The sequence below is a fragment of the Cydia pomonella genome, chromosome 1, assembly GCF_033807575.1.
Source record: "Cydia pomonella isolate Wapato2018A chromosome 1, ilCydPomo1, whole genome shotgun sequence".
NCBI classification, from domain to species: Eukaryota; Metazoa; Arthropoda; class Insecta; order Lepidoptera; family Tortricidae; genus Cydia; species Cydia pomonella.
The window spans coordinates 17,060,315-17,082,871 of NC_084703.1; the positions used below are offsets into that span (position 1 = coordinate 17,060,315).

Below are 22,557 nucleotides of genomic sequence, written 5' to 3' on the forward strand. Positions count from 1 at the left end.
TTGAAATTATTTTTAATTCTGTAACAGGTACGTATACATCTTATGTTTATTTAATTATTTAAATTTCCTAGAAACCTTAAAATACTTACCCTAAAATACTTTCCTGTTAAAATACTTCATTAAACCATTATAAAAACACGTTGGGCAACTGTCAACACATTTAACTTGTTGTCTGTGGTAAGGTAACTCTGGCAACTCTTACTCTGACGTAGTGTATATGCTCTTTGACTCTGACATAAATGTCTCTTCGTTTGCGGCCGCCTCTGGCTATATAGAAGGCTCTTAATTTGTTTTTAAGTTCATTAAATCAAATTATTAAAGTAGAAATAGTACTTAAATTTATATTATTTTGCAACTAACTAAAACAATGACCTGGGGATTCGTCACTTGTGGTCCTAACGAGGCTCTCGTAGTGTCTGGTGAGTACCTATATACGCACGCTACAGTTTTTTCTGTTTGGTGTACTATTTTTTTAATAATATTCGAAAAAGGCACTATTCTAATATCCCTTATGAATTTGAGGGTCCAAATTATAGGCCTTGCTAATTTAATGTAAAAACGTTGAATTTCATTTTTTTTTTGTCTGTATAAACAATCAGCATTGCGAACGATATTTTTGCTTATTTATTGATTTAGATGCGTTTTTCGTTGTCACATGTTTGAGCTAGTAAATATGTAAAAAATTCCGGTTCTGGAAGTCTGACTTACCACTAACCACTTACTGTTCACTTGCGAAATATTGTATTTACCAATAACTAAGAATAAAATAGTTAATAATCTAAATAGCTTATTTAATGCATTGTAGGACAATCAATCAAACCTATAAAATTTAGTGTATTCACCTTCACAATTCGATTGTAATAATTTAGTATTGCAGTGATATACAGTACCGGCCAATAATATATCACCTCCATGTTTTTATGGTAGAACCTTTTTTTTATATTTGTAAGTGATTTTCACCTCGCTACTTTAGGTAGTCTAGTAGTAGTCCTTTATGCGAACGATGAGAACAATTGGTTTCATGTAACGGTTTTTTCCATAGAGGTTTTTCTTTTCATATAATATTCAAATACATTTTCTTATTAGAGGATGGGTCAATATTGGGGTGTTAAGAGACCTTCTTTGGGAGGACCGACTGGTCACTGTCCAGTGGGTCAGCCCAAATACCGCTGGAGCAACAGTGTACAGGTGGATCTATGCCAACTCAAAGCCGAAAACTGGCAAGAAGTTGCACAGGCTTGGGATAGGTAGCTTGCTCTCATTTTGGAGGCCAAGATCCTCTTTGGATCACTGCGCCACAATAGTTAATTAATTTGGTTTAATTTGAACTTTTTTAGTAATATGCTGAGTCTCCTATTGTAATTCACAGTATTTATCATATATTTGTATTAAATGACTAGTAAAATATGCAATCTACAAACTAACCTATATTGTTTACTCTATACATGCTCATGAAAAAACAAAAAGGTGATATATTAATAGCTGGTACTGTCGGTACTAAGTATTTTGTTTTAAGTTTTAGGCCATTTTTAATTTTACCCATCATAATATAATTGCACTAAAACATCGTGAGGAAACCGGACTAATCCCAACAAGGCCTAGTTTACCCTCTTGGGTTGGAAGGGCAGATGGCAGTCGCTTTCGTAGAAATTAGTGCCTACGCTAAATCTTGGGATTAGTTGTAAAGCGGACCCCAGGCTCCCATGAGCCGTGGCAAAATGCCGGGACAACGCGAGGAAGAAGAAGATAATATAATTGCACTAAAGATCACAATGGTTAGGAGTGTATCTGGGTGAATCAACTTTTTAGTGTCACTTGTTGCCAAGTTTATGTTTCTCTGAACAATTCTTAAAACCTGACTGTATAGTATTTAAATTGACCAAACATGCACTTTTGTGTAATTAGTAGAATGTGATACAGCATTATATCTAACAAACTGTACCATGGCTGTCCCTTAGATAGACAAAGGGACAGAATAACAACATAAACACTCATGATAACCATCCCTAGTAATCATTGCCTAACAAAACCTAATTCAATAAGTCCAATAAGACTTACCTATTATTATAAATTATTACAGGGTGCATAATTCTCACATAGTCCACATTTTAATACATGTGAGTCACATAACTGCCCCACCCAACCTATCAATTACATACAAGTACACTATGTTTTATTTGCACTTGACAACAATAAAGCAACTGAGGAGTGTCTTTTCAAAAGGGTTTATACTTCTATTAACTTTTTGCAAAATATAAATCCAGTTTCCATTTCGAAATTATTATATTATTGTCGATATTGTACTAACGTAATGTCAACATTAATGATATGGTACTGCATACATTTCTTTATCTATCTAAATACAATTTAAGAATTTGCACTTTTGATGCAAACTTTAGGAATTAAGCTGTTTTGTTGTGACTTTGTGCTAGTATAATTAACTGCTTTAAAAAATCTGAAATATATTTTTATTATTAAAATTAAGTTCTTAAAATAATAATATGGTTGTGTTTAAGCTTAGGTATTTTACAAAAAGTATGATGAAATACAAAGTGCAATTTTTGATGATATATATGGTTCATTTAAACCTTAATATTAAATAAACATTTTATAACTTATTTCATGTAAGTACCAAGTCAGAATATAACCAAAATGCAATAAAAACATCGGCCAAAGAACACTGTGTATGTATAAGGTAGAAAAAAGCCCTTTAGATATTTGAACCATTTTTTAGGCACAAGAACTTTTAGAACTTTAATCTTTATTAAAATGCGTAATTTAATGTTATAATCAGAACTGCATTTATAATTAAAAAACAAATGGAAATAAGACTTTTGAAAAGACACTCCTCAACTAATCATTCCCATTTTTTTATAAACAAATCCAACACAAATTTCTGCAGTTTATGACCACTGCTAAGCTCACTACTAGAATGATAGTTTCGTCTACTACCCGATCATTTTGCTTTTATACTCTACAAATTTTGCACCAACATGATACATCAGTTTTTTTTTATTAGCTCAGTTCAACTTTCATTTTAATTTTGAGTTATTACAAAGGAAGTCCTACAAGTTGCTTGCTGTTAATATTCTTATACAGACTACAGAGCTAGTGTCAGATTGGACCATCTTTATAGTCCTCCTGTCAGCTTTAGCTGTAAACTGGGGATGTGCAGTCAGACTAATAACTAAAAGTAGAGATATGTCTCTACATGTAGAACAGCACTTTTGAATGGAAACTGTTAAGATATATATCTATTTAGTAAAGTATTCCAGGGTGCCAGATACTTTTAATAATTATTGTGTCAAACATTGAATTGCTTAGTAATTAAAATGATATTCATAGTAATTAAAAATTAAAATAAATACTGGTAATAATGGTAGTAGATAAAATGGTTCAAATGTTTTAATAATAGTCAATTATAGACTTTAAGTATGCTCCATCCATGCTGTGAATTGGCAATGAAGAATTTTGTAGCATTGTATATGTCACTATGACCTCTATAAACCAATCATGCAGTCCTTTGTATGATTCGTGGACCATGGTTGTCTGTTTTAATCTTATCACTTAGCCTATTGTGTATATATATTGTATTTCACAAGTTATACAGGCAAGATAATAATAAATATGACTCTTGAATCACCTTGATAGATAAATCAACTGAAACAAGATGAATACTATGATATTCTTTCTGATATACTTTAATTCATGTTCATACAGACCATTTATATGCTTGTGATGACAAAATATTGATTAATTAGCCTTCCTACAACAACAATCCTTTGCTTGCTACAACCACTAGTCAGCAACTAAGTTGAGAAAGTGACAAGAATGGCAAGTGGCAGTGGCTGGTATAGCAGATTATTTCCCATAAAAACTCATAGCAAGAACTCCTATCACATTTGAAAAACTACCGTAAAAAAACCCAACAGTGTTAAAGGGACCAATGTCACTATAATGTGCTTCACGCTTTATTCATTAGTGGGGTGGACAGATGCTCGAGGTCAGCACTCAATAAACTGTGGTGGATCTACTTTTGTGCGCCAAATTGATGTGATTGGCCTAATTGCCGAATAACGAATGACGTAACCGTTAAATGAACGCAGAAACTATCTTTACGCAGCAGCGCTATCAAAAGTACATTTGGTGAATTATGGCGGTTAGAGAATTATTTTTCGTCGTGGTGTATGCAACACTGCTATTACACTATTAACTAATTAGTTTCATTTATTATTCATTATGGGTGATATAACATATAATATTATAAAAAATATATACCTGTTTTTTGACCCTGAGAATATACTTAGGTATTTAAAAAATTTAACCATGTGCTACATAAAACAACTTTTATCCATATTAAGTAAATTTTAGTTTTTCTCATAACAAATTTACACTGTTGAGCCTGCTTGTTTTTGACTGCATCGGGCGCCTCGTCATAAGACCTCCAAAACTCCGATCAATAGAAACGAAATCTTTTATAAATCATTAAATAGCTTTTCTTTTATATACAAAAGAAATTCCACCGAAATTACTCCTCAAAAGCCGGGTCCACACTGAGTGAGCCTACGCGCGAGGCAATTTCCTCACGCAGAATACGGCCAGTGTAGACGTGCCTCGCGCGTATGCTCGCTCAGTGTGGACCCGGCTAATTGCGGCAAATCATTCAAATTTCCATCCAGAGTGATCACTACACTATTTCAAACTGTTTGTTTTCAAATGCATAATTTGCAGGATGCTGTTACTCGAAGCCTCTGCTGGTGCCGGGGGGGCGCGCGTTCGTGTGGCCCTCCATCCAGCGCGTGCAGCGGATATCGCTCAACACCATGACGCTGCAGGTGGAGTCCCCCACCGTCTACACGAGCCAGGGAGTGCCGATATCTGTCACGGGAATTGCGCAGGTCATTTGTATTATTATGCTTATTCTGTTTCTTATACGGTAGATTCAAATCGCACTGACAAATTTTTAATTTTTACCTTGCCTGACTGAGCCTTATGTATGAGGTTATAGTAATTTATATCCATTAGTTATTAACATTGTCGTATGATATTGAAAAACATGATTATTCATGTTCACAAGATAATTCGACACAAATATGCAATGTAAAATCTTATCTGGACTTGAAAAAAATAGGCGTGACTACAAAAATATTATTCTTAAGTTATTGCCGTTTCGGATTCGAACAATTGCCTCAATAAAATTAGGAATTTAAATAGGTACCTACTCAAGAAATACTTGTCCTTCAAACACTAAAAGACGTATACCAGATAAAAGGATAATTTATTTCTTTAAACTTTAATGCTCTTAATATATACTACAATGTACAAATGATGGACTTGTGCTAAATGGCATTCTCTACCAGTGAACCATAGAGCCAGACAGAGATACATACTTACAATTGGTGCAGAGAGAAAAGTATATTGAATGAATTCAAAAAGGAAACTATACTTATAAACTACATATAAACTGTTAAACCATATTTATTGTCTACATAAATAAATAAACTACATACTATAAATATAATATTGATGGATTTTATTGGAATACTTGTTTTAACAAATGCGTCCATAAAATCCGCTTGAAATCCTTAATGTAAATAATCCTTAATGTTTCAGGTTAAAATTCAAGGACAGAACGCCGAGATGCTGCTGTCAGCATGCGAGCAGTTTCTGGGCAAGTCGGAGCAGGAGATACAACATATAGCCCTTGTGACCTTGGAAGGTCACCAGCGTGCTATTATGGGCTCCATGACAGTCGAGGAGATCTATAAAGACAGAAAAATGTTCTCCAAAAAGGTTATTCAATTTTATTTTATTGCTAAAAATAAATGGGGGCGATCATCATCATCATTCCCTATATGAACAAGAAAAGAATAATGTTTATTGTGGTTTTCTTAATTTACTGTGCATATTACATTGCAATGATATTTTAAGATATTATTATTGGTCTTATTGGAGACCTTTGCCCAGCAGTGGGACACACAAATAGGCTAATAAAAATATATATATATATATTGGTCTTAAGATCACAACAGTCATACAAATGCTGGATATATGGTGTGTTATTTTTGTTTATAAGTGAATTGATTAATAATTATAAGAGGTTTAATTCTTATAGACCGAGCGCTAGCGAAGGTTGCCATTTCAGCCTGAGCAACAATTTTTTCGTATGTCCGGATGTTCTCTGCAGGTCACAATACTTAACCGATTCTAAAATGGCGGAAATTGGCCTAAAGGACAGGAAGCGCCAGTAGGGTCTATGGCACTTGAGACTATTGTGAGTTCACTGTGATAATGATTCAACTAACGAATAATGACTCAATAGAACATTTTAAGCTTATCGTGAGGTCTACCGCTCACAGAGCCCCTAGTTTAAAATGTATTATAATGATTTCCAGGTGTTCGAAGTGGCTTCAAGTGATTTAATCAACATGGGCATAACAGTGGTTTCCTACACCCTTAAAGACATAAGAGATGAAGAGGTATGTTTAACACAGTACATTAAAAGTTCGGACTTAAAAAAAAACCTGATACAGTCTCGTTTAAGTGACATTCTCTAACAAAATTAATCTTCGTGTAAAATGCACCTTTGCTACAGCTCTATTCGGTGCAGCGCTGGTCTCGACTTAACGCACTTGTACATACATTACAGCCCTAGGTCGAAATTTAGGATTTACGGACCGCATCGCATACGTGTAGTAACCTTTTATAAGAAAGTGTGATTATAATATTTATTAATAGTATCTCTAGATCAGATTGAGTTCGATTCGACGATGTTTGCATTTTAATTCTCCGCTCAGCGCTGTTGGCTGTGTAATATGTCAAATTAGTAACACTTGAAACAATTGAGTAGCATGTTTTTCTATTTCATCGTGGCTGAAGGAAGCTAAGGTATGTCGAGTTACGAGTGATATTGGCGCATTGTTTTGGATATATGTAATATATTCATTATCCATATATGTATGTGTTATTGAGCTTCTATAATTATATATCGCATACGTATACATGTTTCCAGCCATTGATTTATTTCAAATGCTATGGATAATCATTGTTAATGCTATTTTACTATCAAGTTTTAATAAGCAATGAATTATGTATGTATGCTTACTACACAAATCCCAATAGTTGGTTAGGATATTTAGAGAAAAAAATACTACCTGTAATGCATACGAGTATAATAGACTTATGTCTAAGACAAATGTTAGCATAATGTAAGTCAATACATGTACATACCAGTAAATTATAAAAACATAATTAAAAATTATATGAATAATATATGTCAGACAGGTTGCCGCGTGAGTATTGAGTTGAAAAGTTTTGTGTTATAATATAATTAATGCCGTAGAAAAAAAAAAACTGGTAAAGTGCGAGTTCGTTTTACTTGCGCACCGAGGGTTCCGTACAAACTTTGATTTATCTTGTGTAACTACAAAGGCGAAAGAATTTTGATCAGAAGTACCTATACTAAGTATAGTTGTGTACAGCGCCATCTATCGGCAAATTGTCTAGCTAATTTGCGCTATGTAATGCACGTATGTGGTTTTTCGAGGATAATTCTCTATCATGTGAACCGATTTCAAAAATTATTCTTTTATTTGAAAAAAGGTGTCTTTAACGTATTCTCATAGCAATTTCCAGTGTAATAAACACACTTATAGTTGGTTACATTGCAAACTGAATTTGGAAATGTTTTTTGTTATTAAAAAAAAAGTAACCAAGATAGAGGTCTGCTTATATTTTTCCTATAAAATGTATAATAATGTTAATATTATGTAAAAATATGATAATTTTTCTTCGGTAAACTTCGGAGATAAGGAGGGGGGGGGGGGGATGGTATTTCTTTTTTTCACATTTTCCTCCATAAATTTTTTTTTCCCACTACTAAAAAAATATTGTTTTGAAATGAGCAATTCAAGCTCTTCCAAATGATACCCCACTTGACCTAGTCACTAGACTTTGAAATTTTGGCCCCTCTTCATATTGGACATTTCTCATAGTTATTAAAAATAAAATAACAAAATAATACTTTCAATGTGTCTGGGTTAGCATTGTTCATAACTATTTCAAATCGATAGCTTAAGTGGTTCTCGAGATATTTAGCGTTGTGACAGACGGCCGGAAGGACAGAGTCGCACCATGAGAGTTCCTTTGGTACCTTTTTGGTATGAAACCCCAAAAAGTAACATTATCCTATAAAGCCAACATCCGACTGTGAAAAAACCTATACGCTCAAGAGCTAATAGGTACCTATCAATGCCTTAATGGCGGGTCAACTAATCCTAGGAGCATAAAGTGCCTATGTATTTGTATTAGTTTTTAATTGCTCTAGATTTGGGATACCAACAATATTGACAGATTGACACCGTTGTAAGAGATTTTTCATTTACCATAGCCCCCATGACCCCATACAAATCAACTGTCAATTCGTAAATCCTATTGCAAAGACATTAAGATGCCACAGGTTCAAAGAGCAGAGTTTTTGAAAAATCGTACTGCTTTCTTAGATCACAATACGATTGCCAAGAATTTAATTAACAATCTAGTTCTAGAGGATTTTCTCTAGTGACTTTATCGATTTAAATCCTGTTTTTTTTACTTTCGCTCGATAAAAAAATTACTTAGGGCACTAGAAAAGTCAAATAACTAAGAAAATGTTTATACTATAATGGCGTTATTCATAAACGTTCCCTTCGGCCGCGTATGCAACCAGAGCTTCGTAACCAGATGCGATCGAAAACTATTTCTGCCTTGTACGAAACCGGTTGCGATCAAAAACTAATTCCGTCTTACTAGTTATCAGTTACGATCGAACACTTTTCTTTGTTGTACGAAACCTTTCGACCGTTGATAAAGTCAGCTGAGATTATATTTATACACCTTGTTATACAGTATAAGTACTGTACACGTTATATATCTAGTCAAAAATCAGAACATAGTAATCAGATTAGAACTCACTTGAAGTAATGTTTAAGTGGCCAGTGATTTGTTATATTACCCACTGTAAAGGTTTCATGTGAGATCTAAATATGTTATATTGAGTTTTGTTAAATCAATAGTTTCCAAAAAATGCACAGGACAAGAAATTATGAGTATCATGACAAAATATTTGAAAAAAAAAAAACCTATAGCTAGATGACCCAGACATTGGTTTCGTATAAGAACGAGAAGTGTTTGATCGTAACTGGTTACGGGTAAGACGAATTTAGTTTTTGATCGCAACCGGTTTCGTACAAGGCAGAAATAGTTTTCGATCGCATCTGGTTACGAAGCTCTGGTTGCGTACGCGGCCGAAGGGAAACGTTTGTCAAAAATAGCATACCGTTAATAATCATGTCTCTATCCGTCATTTTGACATTTGTGTTTGCTAGAATATAGGGACAAAATTTAACTGAGGTTGTTAAGTTTTAAGAAGGGGGTTAAGAATACAGGTATCTATGTTTATCCTACGTAGTCCGGAAATAAATGAAATTTTCCAACTGCTCTTCTCTAATGAAATCTGAAAAAGCTTCTCAAATCTCTGAACACCATTTGTTAATGGACATGTTAGGGCAGGTCTTAGGTCCACACAACGGTACGGGATATGAATCTGACAGACCTATTAAAAAATACAACGCTCTGTGAACTTGTTGCTATAGCCTTTTTAGATTACTTTTGTTTGCCGTCTAATTTATTTTAATTTTAATTTTTTTGAATGAATATCCGCAGATGACAAAAATAATCCATAAAGACTAGATGCTGTTTGGCTCCAAAGTAGTATCCGTTGCTTTTGGATCAGGCCTCGTATACTTGTATATCTTTACGTCCACTGGTTTAGTTTACGAGATAATTTGCTACTTCGCTTCTAGATGGTGTTAGATAAGATGTGTATTTTATGGAATATATAGATTTATATATTATTTATCATATGGCTTGGAGGAGTGAATAATCAATTGTTTTTTTATGTTTATAGAGTAATAAGCATGGTTGTTTCTCACTATTCATCACAGAAATTCCCAGGAAAAATACAAAAAATATTTACTAAATACTAAAGTCAGTTGCAAGAATAATTACATTTTTGGAAAAACAGAGTGGAGTTATCCTTCGCTTTCGCTCAAAAATAGGGATTTATTACCCTGCACACACAAGCCTCACTTTCATGGTATAAGCTTTGATTTGTTTTAGGGTTTGATTGTCGTGCACTGCACTGACCAAAACATACTGAGTGGTGTGTTACTTAAGCCTACTACTCGTACATACGTAACGATATATCGTAGCGATAAAGCTGCGCAAATCGGTTTGCATAGATTAATCGCTACATTTTAGTTCGATTTAATTGACTGATTTATCAATGATGTAACATTGGTTGAATGTTCTTTTGAATTGAATCTCGTAAAATAAAATACGACAAAGCTGTAGGTTATTATTTTAATAACCATTACAAGGTTTTTGTTATCTTAAGCGTAGCTAAACGTGATTTTGACTGGACTATGGTGATTGGGACTATGTGTTTACGCTTATTACAAAAAGAGTTTTTTAACGTTTTCGACTGCCATATTATAATACATGATGAATAGTTTTGTTTAACGAAACATTTTTTTTTATACTATAACGTGCCCTATAATTATAAACATCAAACTCGCAAGTATTAGACAGATAACTTGTTAAAGCCATAGCTGAAATACTTATTTTATTCAACTTACTGTGCGAGTACTAATATTACTCTTAAATAAATAATCCATAAATGTCATAATATATGTATAAGCACAACCTTAGGCAATTTAGTATCCTTGAATCATCTATAGGTAGCTTTTCTACAAGCATTATAATGGTAATTGCACCTTTACTGAACGTGGGGCATAATCATAAATTATTTATTTGCGAGCAATAAGACGTGGGGCGCCGTCTGTTCCGCTTTCAGGTGCCCCTATAATATATTGCTACATTTGATGATTCCGCGTGTAACGAAGTAGAAATATCACTATTGGTAACAAATACCTAACCAAAATTTTCTATATGTATCATAGTAACAAACAATTTTTAAATTCATGTATCAGTATCGAATCAAGTTGGCGGGGTGCCGATTTCCAAGGCGTGGCTAAATTGAGACAAATAAGTATGTTAACCTACAAGACAGGTATCAAAAATATTGTAGATGGAATTAGTTCCTGCTTGCTCAACGAATTTGTTTGACGCTTCGTCATTCGTCACTGACCGTAACCGCTGCTGACATTCGAGGTTATAAACAATAGCAACATATTTGCTAGCATGTGTTAGTAGCCACGTGACTATGTTTTGCCGCACCCAGGGCTACTTGAAAGCGCTGGGCATGGCGCGCACGGCGGAGGTGAAGCGCGACGCGCGCATCGGCGAGGCGGAGGCGCAGGCCGAGGCCAAGATCAAGGAGGCCATGGCCGAGGAGCAGCGCATGGCCGCTCGCTTCCTCAATGACACCGAAATCGCAAAGGCACAACGTGATTTCGAACTCAAAAAGGCAGCTTACGACGTTGAAGTTCAAACTAAAAAGGTGAGGGATTATGATTAATCTCACGATCTTTTATTATATCGTTTTTTTTCTGCACTATTCCGTTTATTATCACACGTTGAAAGTAAAATGACACACGTCAGGAGTTCATTGTCACAATAGCAAGCATGTCAGCATTTTCCCTCCAAAACATGATAAAAAGGGTTTCCTCATTGCTTCGATGCTGTTATTCTCTTTTTGCTGATATATAAATATTTTATATTATTGTAGGCCGAGGCAGAAATGGCCTACGAACTACAAGCAGCCAAAACGAAGCAGAGAATCAAAGAGGAGCAAATGCAGATCGCGGTCGTGGAACGTACGCAAGAGATCGCCGTTCAGAAGTGGGAGGTGCAGAGGCGCGAGAAAGAACTCGAAGCTACCATCCGCAGGTCGGTGTCTTTTTTTAAATTATTAATTTGAAAAGAAAGAAAGTATTTCGTACCGATGTACCTATTTAAATTTTGTTGTTACTTAAATTCTGAATATAGTTAACGTGTCTCCAACAACATTACAACTATAAAAGTCCTAATTATGTTTACTTCTAAATACTCTAGAAAAACAAAAAAAATGGTGAATGTATTAGTTTATTCCTGACGAAAAGCGTTCTGTTGTTTCAGGCCCGCCGAAGCGGAGAAGTTTAAGCTGGAGAAACTGGCGGAAGCGCACAAGCTGAAGACCGTGCTGGAGGCCGAGGCCGCCGCTGAGGCAGTCAAAGTTCGGGGAGAGGTCTGTGGCGCTGCCGCTCTTGGACATTGCCATTATTTACGCGTGTTGCAATATTTGATATTGTATGTTGTCCGGTATACACTCCTCAGTCCCACTTTGTATGTCACGGGGGTCACTTATCCCAGCAGCAGCTTGGCGGTAGCCTTTCTACGTAAATACACTGAAGAACAATTCATTTGTCCTTGAACACAATAATGATTTTGTGCAAATAAGCGATTCACGAGGCCAGGCACGAGTCCAACTCTTATTATACGTTATATTTATAGATTCGTTTTTTTTTTGACGAAGTTCGATGGTGTTGGTTAAACGAATATTTGAAAATTCTATCATATGCGCGCGCTAAAACATTTGGCATGACTATGAGCAAATGTTGCTAAATAGTTTTCATTTCTTATGCTCTGAAAGTAAGCCATTATTAATCTATGAAGTTAGTTGAAAGTTACGTTTTATTTTCCAAGTACGTGTTTTTTTTACGATTAGCAATGAGCATTCGGTTCTAAATGGATTAGTTGTATCATTTCTATTGTGACATATAACTCTCAATTCCATAAATTCATGTATTATTAGAAAGTACCCTCAATAAATACTAAACAAGTCATATACTTAGTCATGGTTGGTGAAATACACATTTATTTTACTTTCCTCATATTCAAAATGAAAAGTAAAGTGTTTATCTCGGGTGAAAGGCACCCATTCTCACTCGAACTGTTAGCGCTAGCGTTTTCACTTTAAAATATGTCCTCAGAAATGGGCTCATTATATCCATTGGTTAACAATGTACTGTAGCACATTGCAGTACAGCTCTGGCTGGTTTTAGAAATGATAATTTCAGCACAAGTTCAAATTGTAGGCTGAAGCATATGCCATCAAAGCAAAGGCGGCGGCGGACGCGGAGCAGATGGCAAAGAAGGCCGAAGCCTGGAAGGAGTACGGGTCTGCGGCCATGGTCGACATGATGCTTGAGACCTTGCCCAAGGTGAGGAGCGACAGATACTTTCTTTCCTCGTTTAATTATAAGGTGTCACGTAAACAACAGCGACACAGTTTGATATAAAAACATAAAGCATTCCACTAACCTGCTTAGCAGGATACTCCATGATGGAATAGAATTGTAACTACCACAAAAATGCATTTTATAGATGCAGCCACCGCAGTCTATGGCCGCTTGCAAATCTAGTGGTGTTACACGAACCTTACCGGCCCATGCACGTTTTAATGAATGCATCTTATTCTAATAATCCTATAAACAGCGACCCAAAAGAAGTTACCATGGTAATGAGTGAATAAAAAACTCGTTATTGTACGCCTCAATAAAATAAACAATCTTAAAAGTAGAGGTAATACATTTCACCCTTATTGATATATTATTTTGTCAATATTAGTTTCCCACATGAATGGGCGTGTGTTACGTGTGTAGGTGGCCGCGGAAGTGGCGGCGCCACTGTCGCAGGCGCGGAAGGTGACAATGGTGTCGTGCGGCGGCGGCGAGGTGGGCGCGGCCAAGCTCACGGGCGAGGTGCTCAGCATCGTGCAGTGCATCCCCGAGCTCGTCAAGGGCGTCACCGGCGTCGACATCTCCAAGGTCAGTCTCCACACCACACCGGCCCACAGACTACACGGACACCGCATTTTGAAGCGTTCACAAAGAGCACCAGGTGCAATTTCACTTGGAAAATACTACGATTCGAGTAACACAACTGAGTTGTATTCGTCACCATTTTATACTATAACAGACTAGGTATATCCCTAAAGTTAGATTTTTGTAAATATTTTTAATTTACACGAGTAGTTGTTGTAATTGTAAGTGCTAACGAAATAAACGGTCTTGCTCCCACACTAAATATATAACCTGTGTGACCTCGATTTGTCTTATGTGCTCCGTCTAGTAGTTGAAGTGGTCTGTGCACCAGCCAACAGCCCCGCCTAAGCTTATATCGTAAACAAACCTCGTTATCAATGTTGAAATACATTGAAAATCAGAGTTAGCAAAAGTACTAGGTAGATACCGTAGGGAACCCTAACTTGGTACTCAACAGTTGGTATCCAATTTCGACCAAGTAAAATATTATTTTTCATCAAGAAATAGATATTCATTGAATTCAAAATAATAAGAACTGCGTAAAAATAGTTTAAAAGTTTTATCTTTTTTTTATAAGGAAAATTACACTAAATCTTATCTCAAATCGTTAGTGTTATATACGCCCATGAATTCCTTGATACAATTTATAGTGGAGTTATGAATTAATGCTAGTTAAGGCGAAGCTATGTACTAAAGGTCAACTTAGGGACGTATTTTGCCACACCTGATATTCAATGAATTGCAACATTGATAACGAGTTTGATCATATCATTGCATTACGGAAATCACCAGTTTACGCGGAATACACCACCACGTACTCTATACTTGTCGCTTCACGTCGATCGCAATGGCTTCGTTCGCTCATATGTACACGGACAAAACTAGAGACAAAGGAAAGCTATGATGTCGCCATCTATGCCAACCTTTCACCGCAGCCTGAATTGGCAATTTCAGGTTATTTATGTAATCCCTTCCAACGCGCACGGATAGATGTTTAGTTAAATAGAGTACATTTAGATATCTTGTGTGGCGCAAATATGCCATCTAAAATTCTACACAAAACACATTAACGTTGGCCGTGTCGCGTGATTCCAGCCGATGATTTAGTTCCTTTAATTGTCCCGATAGTTTTAACGTAACCCCGCTTAATTGTAGTAGGAACTCTCAAAATTTAGATTGAATTCTTTCTAAATTAGTTCTGTTCGTACGCTCAAACTACAGTCCCAACCGGAAGAAAGCATACAATACATCTTGGCGTTCATGTAACTTGTGTAACAACAAGTTTTCAAGTGGATATTTCCCACGTTTGTTTTTCCACTATTGTGCCCCATTTTCTAATTTTTAATTGTTATTAGAAAAACGGTTAAAGTTACAACACAACTGTCAATGAATGATTTATTATTCATTAAACTTCTATTGTGGTCTTTGAAGTATGTTGCAAGTAATTAGAGCTATGTTATTGTATGGGCAACCTCATCATCATTTTAGCCTCCATTACTGAGCGTATAGGCGTAGAGGCGTATGCCTCTCTTCGTGTACGCCACTTATCCCGGTCTTGGGCTAGTCGCATCCAGAAGTGTCTTGCGAAGCTAGACAGGCTATTGACGGGCTATGACGTATATGTATAAATAAATGAGGACTGATTGTTGATTTCCAGTACTCCTTTTGATACATAAAACTTATTTTGCTGGACTGGGTCCTACGTCGCCCATACAGGCAGAATCGTAAGAGAGAAAAACATATCTATTCAAAATTGCGGCCACACATACTTAATTCGAAAAATATTAAGGCTAGCATATAACTTGTACAAAATGGAATGCAGAATATTTTGTTAATTGCGGTGTTGACCACATTACAAGTTTTTTCGTACGACTTGCATATAAACCTCCAAAAAGTATGGTCAGACATATTAAAATATATTTAACTTTAAATCTTTTAAACACCATATGGGTGTTGTGAATTTCTTGCATTCATGTTTCATTTCGTGTTTTAATATTAAGAACAATTTTAAGAATAACGCTGTCTGGGTTTTCCTTATCGGTTTACCTAATCGCATTTAACAGCCGTGCAAGGCCCTGTAATTCATTATCGCGTTACTGTATCACACGAGACCAGACGGTTGAAATGCGTTTAATTAAACTGTGCTGAATGAGTTTTCTATGCCAATTAATTTTCACACCGCTGAATTATAATTATTAAATTCGTTATGACACTAATTCCAAATGGATCTTATGTCCATACTTAATACGCAACCAAATCTCTTATCACGTAACTATGTTTATGAATACCTAAATGTGTTTTGACCTCGTTATGCAAATGTTTATGTACCTCATCTACATGTTTACACTCCATTACGCCGTAAATTCCTTATCACATCGCATTATTTTAATAACTATCTGTTTCCTCATGAACTTTATTTTTTTCCTTATTACCAAACCGCAAAAACTGCTTTAGCTGTACGGTTTGGATTTTTTACTCTTCTAGCTGTTTGATCTAGATCTAGTCTAGAAAAAACTAAAAGTCGAGCACGAACTACCTCACTAATTTGTATTAGTAAATTGTCACTAATAGTACAGTCAGCGTCAAATATTTTGTAGCAACCAAAGTAGCCAAATAGTTCGGTACACCATATATTTAGTATGGTGTACCGAACTATTTGGACACCATGACTGCTACAAAGTATTTGACGCTGACTGTACATTACGATACAAGTGCGTAAAATAGGATATTCGAAACGAGTGGCGATAAATTAAAACACGACCGAAGGGAGTGTTTTAAATCGACACGAGTTGCGAATTACCTATTCGCACATGTATCGTACAACGTTTTACAGTACATATGGCCCTTTAAATGTTCGACATAGTAACGTAATATGCAAATTTTCACACTAGTGCGGTAAAGTAGCACCATATGTAATGTAAAACTATTTACTACCCTAACTTAGTCATTCTTAACAAAATAAATACATATTTTGTTTTACTATATGTGCACCGTCGCTACGCGTTAACAAACTAACACAGGTGGTCGACGGCCGTACTACTGACACTTTCATTTCATCTTACATTTGGATCTGGCCGCTAACAATTTTACCGTTACGAACAGAATATAAGCGTAACACATCATAACATAAATGTGTCATATCATGTCAATATACAAAATTTGTTGTGTGATTTCTAATTTTCCGTTTCGTCAACACAATTTTTGGCGGCTAGACCCCATCTACAGATGGGAAATATGATGGTTCCATATTCCTTCGTTGCTTTCATTTCCATTTAAAGGCATGTTAGGCATGGAAACAATAGTCAGTCAATCAGTCGCAGCCGCTATTGAAGCCTATGGCACGTGAGATGTAAATATTTATTAGCTTCGTGCTAAGGCTAATTTCAGTTGTATGGAGTATATGGATTTATTTAACATTACACGTGATTATGCTACAACGGTTATATCGCCAAAGAATCAAGTAACCTAGCCTACACTTTATGATATTCGTGGATCGTGATTCGTGGAGGTGGATTGGTCTGTAGACCAAACAATTATTTATCTGCATCGACCTTTTATACTCAACTATTCCCAAATGAGGAAAATGTTATCTGATTTTATTTAAGTTAAGTGAAGTCCCACTGCTGTATTTACTTTCTGGGTCGGGTTCACATTATCTGTCAATGGCTTATGATTTTGATTCTTCTGTGCATTTTTAAGAGTTTTTGATAAAAGATCTTGTGACTGTCAGTTTTCATGCCTTTATTGCTTTTTTCTATTTAAGTGCTCGCTATAAGTAGACTAACCATACTGTATAAGCTCGGCTTTACCTTGGGGCGTTGCCAAAGAGCATTAAAGCGAATGTGAAAAACAACAAGAGAAAATACTTACCATTACTATCGCGTTATGCCATATCTTAGGTGATTACATTGATTACTTCGAGTAAATCGTGCAATTGTATATACATATAGCTTGAACTTGCTGTACTTTATTTTTGAAAGATTACCTTATCTTAACTGTCATATTTTGAAGGATAAGGTAAAATAGTGCTTAACGCCGCCAAATGGCTTGATTCAAACACTTTCGATGAGTGCTTCTTGTCGCAGTCCCAATGTGACGATGCCAGAAACCGCTAAACGTCAAACAAATAACTTGCAATATTGTACTTTGGCATAAATTCATGAAAGAGTAATCAGTCAGACAACAGCGTTTAAAAGGTTAAAGCGAGCACTTAAGCATTTGGCACTAACTGTCGCTTCTGTGACTAACCCGACTTGGGGTGGCGATAGGCGGTCGCGGAGCCCCCGACGGCACCCACGCCGACCCCGTCGCTGCGCGGCGACTCCGCGCGGAAGGCACGATAACTGGCACTCTCCACGCAACCTTTGTATGCTCATCGAGGTAAGGCATGCACTAATTATACTTTCCTTCGGTCCACTAATTAAAAACATTGAGCTTACTACCACACATTTTGAGTTTATAAAACTATCTGTAGTATCCATGGCATTAGCCAAATCGAATATCTTATTTCCAAATGACAAGGTTTTAAGAGTGCTCAATATTTTCAAGATTGCTTTTATAATCGAGTTCACAAACATCTTTACTATCCAACGTTCCAAAAATATATATTTTTACACACCTCTAAGACACTGATTTTATTTATTTTATTTATTTATTATTTATTTTTCAAATATTTACACGGCATTACAGCATATGCCAATACACCGAATAATTACACTATACAAATACAAAACATATATAAAATAAAAAACAGATATTCATTAATAATCAAATGCAAGTGCTGATCACAAGGTCGTATATTTTTGAAACGTTGGGTTGTAAAATGCTTGTGAACTCGACCGTACATGCTAATGGTGAATCGTCGTGATAATATTTATAGGATATTAAAAATAAAATATTGTTTCTCTTCTCATTTGTAGAAACGAAGAAAAGGACATTTATAAGCTCTTGGTCTTTTTTTTTATTTTCATTTTGTTTCATCTCATTAAGCTAGTGTCTTGTGCATGTCTTTTAGTGTTATTTAGTAATAAAACATGGTATCTCAACTTCAGGAGTGTTAATGCATGGTATTGTATCAGTTCTATAAATATTCTTCCTTCCATAATGTAGTTAGTGTTGCTTGTTTTTATAAATGAAGTCTATTATTCTCTCTAATATGTAAATACTAATAATATAAGTATATTATATAAGAAATAATTACCTATAACACTAGTTAGGAATAAAAAATATAGGTTAGACTGTTATCACCGGTCGAGTTAAATAAACAAGTATGTTACCTACTTCTTATTTATCTTCTTGTTTTTTATTTATTAGTATTGAACTGAAATTTCGGCAATAACTACTGGAAACAATTTTTGGAAATTTTTAGCTGACTTCCAAAAAGGAGGAGGTTATTACCAAGAATTGAGGTTTGAAGCCATCAAAATTTGAAGAGTTGGACCTCACGGAACCCATCAACAGAACTATACCTTAATACATATGTTCTTTCAGAACTTACTTGCTTAGCAAGCTTAGCTTAGCGTTGTTAAAGAGTTCCGTTCCGGTCTTCATCAGCAGATCCATTTCATCAAATGACACTGTTTTGGATGGAAATGATTGGTTTTTGATGAAAATACTAAATCGTTATATGTATGCCTATAACCTTAGAAGAGATCCATGAGGAATCATGGATCCCATTTTAACAAAAACTGAATCAACTAGGGACTATACATTGCTCAGTATGACCTAAACATTAATGGGTTTAAGTAGTTGCTTTACGTTCAGATACATACTCTACACATTCAAACAAAAAAAAATAATTTTGCCATATCGGTTCAGAAATGACGCTGTTCTAAGGTAACATACATACAAATAAAAATACAGCCGAATTGATAACTTCCTCCTTTTTTGAAGTCGGTTAAAAAGTCGGTCGGAAAAGCGGTTTTTAACCCAGTTAATCAACTATATAAGGACTGAACTATCCTAACAGGAGAGGTGAAAAAATAAAAACAGTAAAAATACTGGTTTAATTAAAATATTAATATCCTGAACGAAAATTAGTTATTAATATCCTGAATGAAAACAATTTTGACCTGGTAGCGAGCTGCGTAGTTTGCGTATATTGGGCTATATTTTAATTGAGTTCTAATAATATGGTCGCTAAAGAAGAGCCGCCTGATGCTATCTCTATTGCATGCGCATTTATATTGCTGTCAAGCTCGCGCATTGACGTCAGTGACATTGACAATCATCATGGGCAAGACGGCAATATAATTATGCGCGTGCAATAGAGATAGCAACAGGCGGCTCAATTTACGAAAATATATGTGGAACGCGTCTCTTGTTTACATGCAACATGTAAAATTTAAATTATTGTTCACAGGGTGTGCGCGCTATGTAAAGCCGCAGGCAACGCCGCACAGTAACAACAGGCAAAAGTAATTTCGGCAATCTTAAATGTTCTATGAATTGTATTTGTTTTATGATTCTTACCTTGAATTTTATTACTAATCAAGGATCAGAGAATTTATTGTACCTAAGTGCCACTGTCTTATTTAATTAATAGTTGAGTAACTCATCGCGGTTTTATTTAACGATAAAAGGTATATTACAATAGGCAACAAGGGTACTTTGCTGACGTGCTCTAAAAATAATATGTATTCTTGTATTCTGGTATACAATGTTCTATTGTTATCTCAATCTATGATGACTGTCTCATAAAAAACTAATATAAAGTATAGTTAATTCAAAAACTAGTAACTTTGATCCCAAGTGAGAGACGTAGTTTTAAATATATGTTTATATGGTCAGTATAGATAAATGATCGATCTGAAAAGTGGATGTGTTCTGTGGTGTTCCTCGTGATGCAGGCGTGAGGCGCGGGGCGCGAGTGAGCAGAGGCGGCGGGTCCGGGAGATATAGGTAGAACAGGTTTGCTTCTAGAGGATGCTCCACGAGCTATTTGACCTAGAGTAACTTTAAAATGTTTGACCAATCGCCTAAATTTTCCCAAAGTAGAAAAATTACATGATAATGATTGTTATACAAAAAACGAAACCTATATTTTTTTAATTAGCTAAAACTGTCGTTAAGGTATATCTAAATGTTTCGTGTTCAACAAAGAGGAGTTTAGAAGTCCTAGCTGTAATTTAGTACACTCCTAGATATTGATGTACTTTTTTAATATACTCAATATTTTCTACACGATAATCGAGAAAGCAAACCTGCGTTCTGCTTGAATTCATGTATTATTTTTGCGTCAACGTATTACCTGATTCGGCCTCACCTAGTATATTAAAATTGTATATTGTTATATATAAGCATTAAGCATCACTTTCGTCAACTTTATTTTGCTGTATTTTTGCGAGAATGGTATTGAAAAATTTAAATCTGTGATCGGGAATAATTTTTTGTCACATCTTACTCGTGAGGTGCTTCATTCCAATAGCATTTCAGAGGATTAGTTACTAATCTTGTGATACTTCTGATTACTGATTTAAATTTATAGTCAACGAACTTGCAATGAAGTAGTTGTTAAGACTGTTACTCTACCCTTAGTCCCTTACTGGGCATGTGCGGCATACGACCACTTGGGCGCTCTCGAGTAACGAGCTTTGAAACCTGAAGGGTAACGGGAACATCTTCGTTGAAGCGCAAGTCTTGTAGAGATAAACCATTTCTATAATACGCGCTCCTCCAGAGCAAGTCCTGACTTTTGTTGTGCTTGAGCGCGTTGCATCTATGAGATTACTTTAGATGTGAACGTAGGACGTAGGTGCTCTGAAGGGACGCATATTTATATGTGGATTATCTTTATTATCACACTAATCTACGTATAGAGAGATCTGAGTCATAAATTTTGATATCCTCGCATTGAGATCTTTATAGGTATTAAAATAAAAAGTCGCTACTTAATACCGGTATACATATATCAGGCTTAAGTACGTAGGTTCGCATGTTAACTTTATATAATTATTTGTAAAATATTTTCTTTATGAAGATTTTATTTACCTCGAAGCCGGTTTTCGAACTTTTTTTGATGCCGGTGCCATATTTTTTGTATTGTTTTTAATATTAAAAATGTTTTAAATCTTAATTAGATTTTAAGCGTGACATGATTCTAAATATATTAAATGTGAAATGACATTGATGTTGCATTATGAGTTTTATAAGTTCGAAATTGTTTGAAACCAAAGTACGGCACAAAAACTTTGCATTTGTATTTTTACTTATTGTGTTGTTACATTTCATTGCTTATCTATTTACTATTAAATGTAAAGCAGACATTACACTGATGCGTCATGTGTAAAAAAAACATGGTTTTGTATTCTCGCCTAAGTCTAATATTTCAGGTATAAGTATTTGGTTATAGGCTCATATGGCAGTAGATACACTGTTGTCACTCAATCGGATACATTAATTAACTATTTCATTTGTTGTATGTCTACAGTACCTCAATACGATGATCATTGTCTCAGTGTGATGTAATGAAATAATCTATGCTTAAAAAACAGATAGAAATATTTGAAAATATTTCATAAGTATATGATGTGAAGGCACTTTGAGTGGCAATGGCACAATAGAGATCGAGTTATGTTTGGTGTGGATAAAAATAACAAAAACTATGTGTAAAGTGGTTTTTATTCGTGTATATTCATTAAAAATTGCAGATAACGTGTTTGATTTATTTAATATAGTCCCAGCCCGCGACTTTGTTTACGTCAAGAGGTCTCGGAACCCTTCTTATTCGGCCCGCAGTAAGGAAGCAGGAAAA

General features: G+C 35.3%; 1 protein-coding gene across 2 annotated transcripts; it reads left to right on the forward strand.

Moving 5' to 3' along the window:
• Positions 1-217: 217 nt before the first annotated feature.
• On the forward strand, positions 218-22,457 carry LOC133517017 (flotillin-1). 2 transcript variants are annotated; one of them, XM_061850125.1, is made up of 11 exons: positions 218-419; positions 4,732-4,898; positions 5,614-5,793; positions 6,396-6,479; positions 11,282-11,500; positions 11,729-11,889; positions 12,118-12,226; positions 13,077-13,202; positions 13,644-13,808; positions 18,074-18,185; positions 20,167-22,457. In XM_061850125.1, exons 1-10 carry the CDS (start codon positions 368-370, stop codon positions 18,146-18,148), a joined length of 1,338 nt encoding a protein of 445 aa, XP_061706109.1. In that variant the 5' UTR covers positions 218-367; the 3' UTR covers positions 18,149-18,185; positions 20,167-22,457. The 2 variants fall into 2 exon arrangements, with proteins under 2 accessions (XP_061706109.1, XP_061706117.1); XM_061850133.1 differs by lacking the exon at positions 18,074-18,185 and having other exon boundaries at positions 219-419.
• The last annotated feature ends 100 nt before the right edge of the window (positions 22,458-22,557 follow it).

Coding starts and splice junctions, on each gene's coding strand:
- LOC133517017 (XM_061850125.1), top strand. CDS start 368: ATGACCTGGGGATTCGTCACTTGTGGTCCTAACGAGGCTCTCGTAGTG. Junction 4,899..5,613: donor CTGTCACGGGAATTGCGCAG/GTCATTTGTATT, acceptor TTAATGTTTCAG/GTTAAAATTCAAGGACAGAA. Junction 13,809..18,073: donor CCGGCGTCGACATCTCCAAG/GTCAGTCTCCAC, acceptor GGGTGGCGATAG/GCGGTCGCGGAGCCCCCGAC.